Source organism: Sinocyclocheilus rhinocerous, unplaced genomic scaffold (genome assembly GCF_001515625.1).
Source record: "Sinocyclocheilus rhinocerous isolate Xijiao unplaced genomic scaffold, SAMN03320098_v1.1 scaffold1862, whole genome shotgun sequence".
Taxonomy (NCBI): Eukaryota; Metazoa; Chordata; class Actinopteri; order Cypriniformes; family Cyprinidae; genus Sinocyclocheilus; species Sinocyclocheilus rhinocerous.
Genome location: NW_015653470.1, coordinates 351,553 through 362,594, shown reverse-complemented (window position 1 = coordinate 362,594; position 11,042 = coordinate 351,553). Strand labels below are relative to the sequence as shown.

General features: G+C 32.1%; 2 protein-coding genes across 2 annotated transcripts in view; one reads left to right on the top strand and one right to left on the bottom strand.

The window, feature by feature from the left end:
* Window positions 1-2,847: 2,847 nt before the first annotated feature.
* Window positions 2,848-7,291, bottom strand: LOC107716048 (mitotic checkpoint serine/threonine-protein kinase BUB1 beta-like). The gene is made up of 8 exons (XM_016522367.1): window positions 7,111-7,291; window positions 5,888-6,030; window positions 5,758-5,817; window positions 5,606-5,673; window positions 5,016-5,210; window positions 4,741-4,925; window positions 4,511-4,608; window positions 2,848-3,318 (listed from the first exon to the last, which is right to left on the bottom strand). Exons 2-8 carry the CDS (start codon window positions 6,025-6,027, stop codon window positions 3,069-3,071), a joined length of 996 nt encoding a protein of 331 aa, XP_016377853.1. The 5' UTR covers window positions 6,028-6,030; window positions 7,111-7,291; the 3' UTR covers window positions 2,848-3,068.
* Window positions 7,292-7,690: 399 nt separating this feature from the next.
* LOC107716046 (abscission/NoCut checkpoint regulator-like) overlaps window positions 7,691-11,042 on the top strand; it is a 13,457-nt gene continuing 10,105 nt past the window's right edge. The window contains exons 1-6 of the mRNA XM_016522366.1: window positions 7,691-7,871; window positions 7,950-8,071; window positions 8,157-8,210; window positions 8,287-8,450; window positions 9,337-9,482; window positions 9,568-9,694. Of these exons, the coding sequence (XP_016377852.1) occupies window positions 7,818-7,871; window positions 7,950-8,071; window positions 8,157-8,210; window positions 8,287-8,450; window positions 9,337-9,482; window positions 9,568-9,694 (667 nt within the window). The 5' untranslated portion in view covers window positions 7,691-7,817. The remainder of the gene's footprint in view (window positions 7,872-7,949; window positions 8,072-8,156; window positions 8,211-8,286; window positions 8,451-9,336; window positions 9,483-9,567; window positions 9,695-11,042) is intronic.

The window sequence follows — 11,042 nt, the reverse complement described above, 5'->3', positions numbered from 1 at the left end:
CGAGCCTTTTGAAAATCGATTCAAATATGTGGCGATTCAAATCGGTTGAGATGCTAAACAAATCGCGATTCATTTAGAGGTAGGCGTTTATATGAATGCATGTCTGAGGGGCACTTACTGTCTTTAGAAAAGTTTAGATAGTATTTTTTCTTTTCATCTTGCCTCTGTATAATGTGTATTAAAGTTCATAAGTGCAGCGCTGCTTTGTTTACTGCGGAAACCAAGTTATCTTTTCTGACTCTGGTATTTACATCCAGAAGTGTATTGTTATTAACATGAAATCAAGCTTTTTTTCAGCCTGACTTTTGGGTTGGAAGAGCAAAATAATGCTTCGATGCAATGATGAAATAAAAAAATGGAGACGTCTTCAGTAAACAACACTGAAGTTTTTATTAGTTTATTTTGACTAGTTTGAAAAAAAGTTCTAGTTTACATTATATATGTGAATAGGCTACTGTGTATGTTTATTATGCATATATAAATACACACACATGCATGCATATATTTAAGAAAAATATGTTTCGTTTATATATAAAAAAAATTGTTTTTATATAATATCAATTCTTGTATAAATACACACATGTAGGTGCCTATATTTTTTAAATGTATACATGTATGTTTGTGTATTTATATATATATGCATAATAAATATACACAGCACACACACATATATTATGCAAACAAAAACTGTTATTTTTGATGCAATTAATCGTTTGACAGCACTAATATATATATATAACATATATATATATACATATATATAAAAATTTTGTATATATATATATATAAAAAAAAAAATATTTGACCAAAAATGCATTATTAATAGCTATTAATTTATTAATTAATGGACAAGCCGCTGTCCAAAATAAAAAAGAAGAGCACTTGAAAGTTCTCACTTGATTAAACACTCAAACATCAGCAACTTTTAGAGGCTCATTTCTCAACTTTCTGTGTTTTTGGCTTATCACTCTTCAGCGCCACCTGCTGATGCCGCAGTGCATGACCAGCAGAAAGCTGTCATATTTTATTTTATTAGTTTCAATAACTAAAACTGAAATAAAAATGAATAAAAAGTATATAGACATATTTAAAAAAAAAATCAAAATGACAAAAACACAACAAAATTACTAAAATGCAAACAGAAAATATAAAAGTAACATTCAAAATAATAATAAAAACTATATATTTTCATTAATATATAATTAAGGTTCCTAAAATAACACTGTAAAACTAAGGAGTCTTCAAAACTAAAACCATTAAAAAAAAAAAATCCTTTTCTTTTAATTAAAAAGCTAGTTACCAAAGCAACATTTATTTAGTTTAACTGCAATAACTGAAACTGAAATAAAAACGAATTAAAACTATAGACATATAAAAAAATTCTAAAAATGACATAAAATTACTAAAATGTGTGTAAACAGAAAAATAACAATAAAATGGAAACAAAATAAAAACATTCAAATGATAATTTTAAAACTATGATATATAAAACATTAATGATACTAAAATAAGTGCAGGGGTTTCCAAAACCATTAAAAACATTTTCATTTTAATTTACTTAAAATACACAGTAACTAAAATACAATTATTTAGAAAAAGCTATATAGCACATTTCATTTTTATTTAGTTGAAGTACTTGACTAAAACGGAAATAAAATTAATAAATATATTTTGACATACTGAATTGCATATTAAACTTAAGTGTGTAACTCACAATAAAAGATTCGCTATTATATTGCACATTAGTGTTCTCGCCGTTTCAATTACATTGAAGTCCATGCAAATAAACTTCTATTATATTCTCTGCGATATATGTCAACTCTGCTGATAATGTGTGTGACAGCCAGTGTTGGGTGGAAAAGCTTACATTCAGCAGATAGAAATATTGCATTTTATTGATATTATCAGGAAAAAAGATGATCTGAGCACTGTTGTGTAAGTTGTGGCTTTACCTTACTCTGGCATTACATCCCTCTGATCAGCATGTGGTACATTATATTAATATAATTAAAAATCTTTTTGGAAACTTAAACAGTTTCTTACAAACTTACGTGATTTGATAAAATACATGATATATATTTGTATATGGGTAATGGAGAAATTACAATTAGCTTCAAGCTACACGACAATTACTGAGATTAATACAACACTTCTACTTGAGTGTCACTATCAATCACTATTGAGTGTTTGTAATAACTTCTGACTGCGATCCAGTGTGGGTTTTGGTCAAATGATGATGCAGAAATATGTTGTTAGTAACATTCTAGATTAAGAATGTTATGTGGAAGATACACTGTTACAACTTCTGTGGGGTGAGAAGAAAAAGTAATGTAACTAATTACTGTTGCCAGAAAGTAATAAGTAACAATGTTACTTTTGAAAGGAGTAACTAGTAATATATTACATTCTTTGAGTAACACTGGTGACAGCACTATAAATAAAGTGCAAATGCAGTTTGATATGGAATCGGTTGCATTTATTGAAGCATTAATTACCACGACAACATAATCCGTATTCATAAATGCTACTTTTGCACTATAAAAAAACAATGTGGCGTTACAAAAAGTATGTATATACAAAAAAAGAAAAGAAAAAGTATGTACACACACAGGAATGGTTATACACAAAGACATCTACAACAAATAAAGATAGCGTTTCAAACCTAGTAAGCAGCCTATAGCTTTTTTAGGCAAGTGTGAACTTTTTCAGACATCTACGACTGCTCTCTCGATAGAAAGCGCTTCAGTTTGCATTGGATTCTACTGGCTTTCTGTGCTCTGTAGTTTGTGAGCGTGTTTCTGTCGGTAGCGCTCGGCCACCGTATTCATAAATGCTACTTTTGCACTATAAAAAAACAATGTGGCGTTACAAAAAGTATGTATATACAAAAAAAGAAAAGAAAAAGTATGTACACACACAGGAATGGTTATACACAAAGACATCTACAACAAATAAAGATAGCGTTTCAAACCTAGTAAGCAGCCTACAGCTTTTTTAGGCAAGTGTGAACTTTTTCAGACATCTACGACTGCTGTCTCGATAGAAAGCGCTTCAGTTTGCATTGGATTCTACTGGCTTTCTGTGCTCTGTAGTTTGACAGCGTGTTTCTGTCGGTAGCGCTCGGCCCGCAGCTCCTCGAAGCAGAACTCGCTGGCTCCGCTGTAGAGCAGCTCTCTGCAGTACATGCTCTGCTCTCGGCTCGTCCCGTCCTCCTGCGTCTGCAGCTCCTGCAGCATCTTCAGCGGCGTCTGCTCCGGCCTGCAGGGCTTTCTGACCGACAGCACCGAGTTCACCGCCGGGTCGATTTTACACGGAGTCCTGCAGGAAGAAATGACGGAAATGAGGTATGATAAGCATGTGAAGTCAACTTGAAATCAAAACTCATCCTATTTGACTTTGTTAATGCATGTTTCTCGTCTTATTGTGTGCGATTCATTAGTGCAGGGCACGGTTATTATCGTTAACCAAAATTAAAACTGTTAAAAATCATGTAACTTAAGAGAAATATTAAAAAACTTTTTTCTTTAAACTTAAGGCAACATTTCTCATTTTCGTTTAGTTTAACTTAAAACAAATAAAACAGAAATACAAATTAATAAAAACTACATAGATATATAAAAAAACTAGTAAAATTACAAAAACAACAAAAATGCAGAAAATTAAAAAACTAAAAAATATATTAATTAAAACTATACATAACATGTAATAATATACTAATGATACTAAAAATATATATATATATATATTTAAAAATAAAAAAGCTAAACATCTCATTTTTTATTTAGTTTAATTTCAAGTACTAAAATAAATAAAACGGAAATACAAATTAATAAAAACTACATATATATATATATATAAAAAAAAACTAGTAAAGTGACAAAAACAACACAAATGCAGAAAATATAAAACAACTAATTACAAAATATTAATTAAAACTGTTCCATTTACTTAAAATAAACTGTAACTCAAAAAATATATTTTTTTAAATATTTAAAAATAAAAAAGCTAAACATTTCTCTTTTTTTGGGGGGTTTAATTTCAAGTACTAAAATAAAAACAAATGGAAATCAAAATCTGTATAAAGGCATATTAAAAAAAAAAAAAAAACAGAACAAAACAAAGCAAAATTATTAAAACTTTAACTGAACTTAAAATGCAAACAGAAAATATAAAAATATATTTATCCAATCTTCTAGATGAAGTTTAAAAGGCATCTAGTATAGCATATATAAAAGACCACATTTATACTGTAAAAAATGTCTAAAATATAATTTGGAAAATATTTAGTTTCAAATTTTATTTAATTTTAGTTGGTTTTATTAATTAATTCATAAAAATAAATAAACTCTTATTTATAAATTTTTACATTTCTGACAGTTTTTCACTTTACTTTTCCATAGAGGCCCATGTAAAAACCCCTTCATTAGTGCATGTAATTATAAAGGAAGAAAAACTTGATCTTCAATGCACTGAGAGCTCGACATGCAGCGTATCTTCTGATTACACTCACACAGCGGGAGGCTGGTCGTCCTCTTCCACAAACGGCTGGAAGCTGGGTTTAGGAGGTGCGACGGCGACGCTGAGGCCCGATCTGGACTTCAGAGGCAACTGGAATTACAAACATTTACCTCATAATGAACGTTGATCTGTCAGATAACAGCCTCCGTTCTCCTTTATACTCAAACCCAGCCAGGTAACTGGATAAACGGGTGATATTAGCATACAGCTCAACTCTCGTACCTTCACATCGGTCCATTTCTCAGGCTTCTGTTCGTTCTCTTTGGCTCGGGCAGTAGGTGGCGCTGTCCAGACCTCAAATTTGGGCTCCTGCGTCTCTGTTTCAGAAGCTTTATTCTCATCAAAGATCACCAGCCGACTGTTCTGTTTGGGGCCCAGCGGCTGTTTAAACTGGAGCCCGCGAGCGTCTGTGGCACAAAACAACAGTGTGATCGCACCGCATACCTGCATCTACTGCTTCATACACTGAAAACACTCGCTGAAGAGGTTCTGCTCACATCCGGCCGAGGCCTTCACTCTGTTGATGGGAACCACGGCTTTTTTCTTCCCTTTGGCTTTGAGCTCAAACAGTGAGGATCGCTGAGGCTCTGCGGGTCCTTCATCATCATCATCATCATCCTCTCTGTGTTGATCTGTCATAGAAGTCATCATCTGTCTGCACGCTCGAGCCTGCAGAGCTCTGGAGATCAACACATTTCATGATGAGACGCGACGTTTCAAACGCTGTGAACACTACAATACAGTGACAGCAGCGTGAAGTCAAACTTCTGAAACCTGATACTCGAGACTGAAACTATTTCGTCAAAAAGAATAAACGTAGGGCTTTATGATTTGAGGAATTTATTGGACGGTGAAAGCGGTCTTTAAAGCCTGACATATGAGATAATAAGCCTTTAAGACAAAAAAAAAAGTTTGCATGTTTTGTATCATATTTGATGCTTTTATGGCTCAAAGTGAGAATATGGAGGAAAAAACAGTTTTATTCAAAGACTCAAACTGAGCAAACACATGCAATTTGCTGCAGAAGCTGATATTTATATGATGAAATTCTGATGCTTGTAATGTAAATCAGTGAGAGCTTTATTACAGTAGAGCAGATACTGACATGAAATGATATAAATCTCAGTCGTCGCCTGCTTTGTCCATTTAATGTACCTGCATTATAAAGAATCAGAATTATATATGATTTGCATATCAGAAGTCAACATGCGTTGCATCCGTCATCATCAAAGTCCATACCTGACCCAAACATCTAGAGGATCGTCTCCATCATACAGCCGCAGCTCCGACTCAAACGCTCTAACAAACACAGATTATATTAATGAGCTGTTCAGGAACAGGTCTCTAGTTGAATTCAAAGGTCACTCACTGTGTTTTCTGATGGAGGGCCGTGTGGTTTCCCTCCTGCTGCTGACACAGTGCCTGCTGCAAAGCTGATACGGAGCGGCCTTGTCTCAAAGGCTGGATATTTTCTTTACACAATTCCCATTCGGCATCACACTCTGCCATGATCTAGAAGAACAATAGCATGATATTGAATGGTTACAACCATAATCATATGCACTCACTGCTGTTCAAAAGTCTGGGATCAGTGAGATTTTTAATGTTTTCTCTTCTGCTCATCATAGCTGCATTTATTTGACCAAAAAAACTGTAATATTATTACCATTTAAAAAACTGATTTACTATTTTAACATACTTTAAAATAGAATTTATTTCTGTGATCAAAGCTGTATTTTCAGCATCATTACTGCAGTCTTCAGTGTCACATGATCTTCAGAAATCATAATAATATGCTGATTTATTATCAATGTTAGAAACAGTTTTGCTGCTTAATATTTTTTTTGGAACCCGTGATACTTTTTCAGGCTTATTTGATGAACAAAGTTAAAAAGCACAGCATTTAATTAAAATCTTAAAGTCTTTATTATCACTTTTTTATTAATTTAACACATCCCTGCTGAATAAAAGCATTCGTTTCTTTCAAAAAAATAAATAAATAAATAAAATGACTGACCCCAAACATTCGTTTCTTTCAAAAAAATAAATAAATAAATAAAATGACTGACCCCAAACTTTTAAATGGTAGTGTATATTGTTTACCCTGCTTATATTTTGAATAAATGCTGTTCTTTTTAACTTTATTAATCAAATAATCCTGAAAAAGTATCACAGGTTCCCAAAAAAAAAATTTTCTAATATTGATAATAAATCAGCATATTAGTATGATTTCTGAAGATCATGTGACACTGAAGACTGGAGTAATGATGCTGAAAATACAGCTTTGAACACAGAAATTAAATATATGTTAAAGTAACGTTATATTAAAATAGAAAACCGTTATTTTAAATTGCAATAACATTTCATAATATTACAGTTTTTTCTGTATTTCTGATCAAATAAATGCAGCCCTGATGAACAGACGAGACTGATAAGTTAATATCATGTCCTAAAAACCTACAAAAGCAACAAATCAAAGCTCTTGAAGAGATAAAGCAGTAAATAATGGACAAAACACACTAAAAAGTGACAGCAGATCAATGTGAATGAACACATCAGCGACGTAAGTTACACAAAACAAATATAACTTACATTTTCCCACCTGAAATATCCTTAATACGCTTTCTTCGCGTCTTTATGAAGCAAAAATGTACAAATGTGCGTTTATTTGATTTATTTCTTGGTCTTGTAAGATTGTGTTGTCTCTTCGCGATCGCATGCAAAAGACATTTGAACAAAAACCGGAAGCGCGCCGAAGAGATTCTGATTGGTCAACCGCTCACTTGACCTTCTCTAAAATAATAACAGGTTATTATTATTTTTTTTTTTATATATATAAACTTTTTTTAATGTATTATAATAGCGACATTGGTTTTTGACAGGTATTTTTGTTCGTCATAAATTTTGACAATAAGCAACACCAACCGTCGTGTTGCATGCTGGGAAAATGAGTTTTCCCGGTACGTTTCATCTTTAACAGTATTGATTGTTCTATTCGACATTGACAGATAAGATAATTTTAGGTAATTACTGTAGTGTCTAATAAGCCTTTACACTATTTTGCATGTATTGATCCTTTCAAACTACAATAGTTTTTATTGCTGCAAGCGAGAAAACTACATTTCCCTATACATCCCAGTCCACACAGCGCTTCCTGTGTTTACATGCTCTGATTCAAGAGAAGCGTCGTTGATAAAGTGCATCTGAAATGGTAACTCACACTAAATGTATGTGTTTAATTACAATCTTGAGCGTTTAAAGTCTCACACTGGCAACGTGTTTGCCTGAAGAATCTCAATATGGATAATCGCTGTTGCGGCTGTGCATCAAAGTTCACTCTCTTCAGAAAAGAGGTTAGCGAATATAAATACAGGTTATTTCATTTCACCGCCTGAGTTGAAAGCGTTTGACTCGGGTTTGTGTGTTTGCAGTTGGGTTGTAAAAACTGTGGCCATGCTTTCTGCTCTGGGTGTCTGGCATTCAATGCTGTGGTGCCAAAATATGGAAACAGCCAGCAGAAAGTCTGCAAACAGTGTTATGGAAACTTAACAAGGTCTGGAAGCCAAACACAGTTTATATTCCGACTAAACATTGGTTGTATACTCACTAATGCACAACTGACAGGTCTTTTTCTACAGCTCGGGCAACCTGACTGATGCTGGCAGATGGTCCCCACCTGAAAACTACAAAAAGTAAGAATCTGTAAGCATCACGTGACAAATACACCTGTGCGCCAGTGGAATAACACAGATCTGTGGCGTCTTACAGGCGAGTTGCTGCTCTTGAAGCCAAACAAGCTCCGCAGAATCAGCCTTCCAGACCTGCGGGTGCAAAAAGCAGCTCTGTGAGTCTGATTTCAGCCAGAGGACTCAGTAAAGAGGACCAGATCATCGCAGAACGACTCAACAAGCTGAAAGAGGAAACCAAGCCAAGTAAGATCTGTCAAAATCTGCCTTCTGAACAGCTTGATTTGTTTATATTGCTTTGTAATGTAAACTTTATTATCACCCAGCTCTAATCTGCCGAATGCAGCTATAATGCATGAAGATATTAAGATATTATAAGCATTAATGTCATGATTTTCAAATGCAAATGCAACTATAATGCATGAAGATATTATAAACCTTAACGTCATGATTTGCAAATGCAACTATAATGCATGAAGATATGAAGATATTATAAACCTTAACGTCATGATTTTCAAATGCAAATGCAACTATAATGCATGAAGATTTTAAGATATTATAAACATTAATGTCATGATTTTCAAATGCAAATGCAACTATAATGCATGAAGATATTAAGATATTATAAACCTTAACGTCATGATTTTCAAATGCAAATGCAACTATAATGCATGAAGATTTTATTTCAGCTTTTAATAATTTTATTTCAGCTAGTTGCCAAGGCAACATGTCTAATTTTTAATTAGTTTAAGTTGATAAAAATAACTAAAACTGAAATAAAATTAATAAACAGATTTAAATGTAAAAAAATGTATATTAAATATTAGTAACTATATAGACATATTTAAAACAAAAAAAGAAAAAGACTAAAACAATATAGAAAATATAAAAATAAAAACTAATACAAAAATAAAGAAAATTAATAAAATATATAATAGTATGTCAGTGATACTAAAATAACTCCGGTAAAACTTGTATAAATAAATTCAGTTAATAATCATTTTATTTAGTATTTAGTATTTCTCAAAGCAAAAAACAAACCAAAACAATAACAGAAGAATAAAACAAACCCACCAATGTAAAGTTCTCTTCTACGTCCCTGATCTGATGTGTTGTGTCTCTGTCTTATCAGAGTCCATACCATCAGAGAAGGAGCTGGAGTCTCGTCTCGCTGCGTTAAGAGCCCCGCTTCAGCCCTTCGTGCCGTCTGCTAAAGACATGGAGGAGCGTCTGGCTGCCCTACAGGGACGACCGTCGCCCTCTCAAGCCCCACGGCCTGTACTTCAATATCAGCTTTCACTACAAATGCTCTTGCCATGAGTGACACGACAGCATGCTTTCTGTGGATGTTTAATGTGTGCAGGTTCATCAGCCGCCAGACAGCAGGACTCAGACAGAACAGACCAATGATTTGATCGCCCAGATGACAGAAGAAGTTGCTATTGATAACCAGCATCCATCGTCAGAGGGTACTTTCACCATTTCTAATTGCCTAATTTATTTTCAGTTTTGAATTTTAATATCCTGATTTAGTTTTATGATAAATAATGCATTGCAGTTTTATAGTGTACATTAAAATTGATTTCAGGGCACAGGATTTCTCGATTTTATTAAACAATGAATGAACATAACAGTTCTATAAAGCAAAAAGCATCACAAAGCCATATGTTACAGTGATTTTAATGTGGTTAAGGCAAGACACTACATGTAAAACTATTGTTTTTGGGCTATTTTGCTTCCATGACATGTCCTATTTAATAGTAGTGTATAGAAAGCATCCAAAAATGAATTTAAGCGTTTGTTTTGTTGCACTCTATCTAATGCATCTGTAAATTTAAATTACAATTCATATCTTTAAAGGCTGTGAGTTTTTTTTTTTCCAGCAGCACTTGCACCAGGCTAATCTAATCTAATCTAATTTAATTTAATTTAATTTAATTTAATTTTTTGTTTATTTTAGTCAATTTTATTTTATTTTATTTTAGTCAATTCTGTTCTATTCCTATCTATATTTTAAAGGCTTTTATAGAGGGGTTTGTTTATATATCATTCAACTTATATAACATTTTATGGTAACACTTTACAATAAGGTTTCATGTGTTAACATTAGTTAACATGAACTAACAATCAGAGCATTTATTTATCTCATTAATATTAATTTCAACATATTAAAATACATGATTAAAATTCAAAGTTGTGTCTGTTAATATTACTTAATGGACCTGAGCTAACATGAACTAACAATTAACCATTGTACTTTTATTAATTAACGTTAAAAAACATTAATACATACTGTAGCAATATTGCTAATTGTCAGTTAATGTTAGTTAATGCATTAATGAACGTTAACTAATGGACCTTATTGTAAAGTGTTACCCATTTTATTTCTAAAAACATGGTGAAAATATATATTTTTTCTCTCTGTTGAATAAAATAAATAAAAATTAGACTAAATAAATTACATTGGATTAAAATATATGAAAATGAAAAAAAATTAATTAGAATAATTTAATAAACAAATAAATAATACTTCTAACAGGACAGTACTGTAGTAAGTAGAAAAAATATAATAATGTGACTTAATAGAAACTAAATATTTATTTATGCATGTTTATAATATTAATTTATAATGTTGTTAATCAGCTACAGTTTTTCCCCCTTCACATTGTGGCTGAGTAGAAATAAAATAAAAGTGTTATCTTAATAAAATTATCTTAAATCTTAAAATATTTTGAATATATTCAACTACTAATAGTAATAGTCAGGGTTATTATAGTTAACTAAAAACTTTTCACTTGAAATAAAATGTACTTTATCTGAAATAAAAGAAAATAGAAA

Coding starts and splice junctions, on each gene's coding strand:
- LOC107716048 (XM_016522367.1), bottom strand. CDS start 6,027: ATGGCAGAGTGTGATGCCGAATGGGAATTGTGTAAAGAAAATATCCAG. Junction 4,926..5,015: donor AGTGAAGGCCTCGGCCGGAT/GTGAGCAGAACC, acceptor TTTGTGCCACAG/ACGCTCGCGGGCTCCAGTTT. Junction 4,609..4,740: donor AGAAATGGACCGATGTGAAG/GTACGAGAGTTG, acceptor TTGTAATTCCAG/TTGCCTCTGAAGTCCAGATC.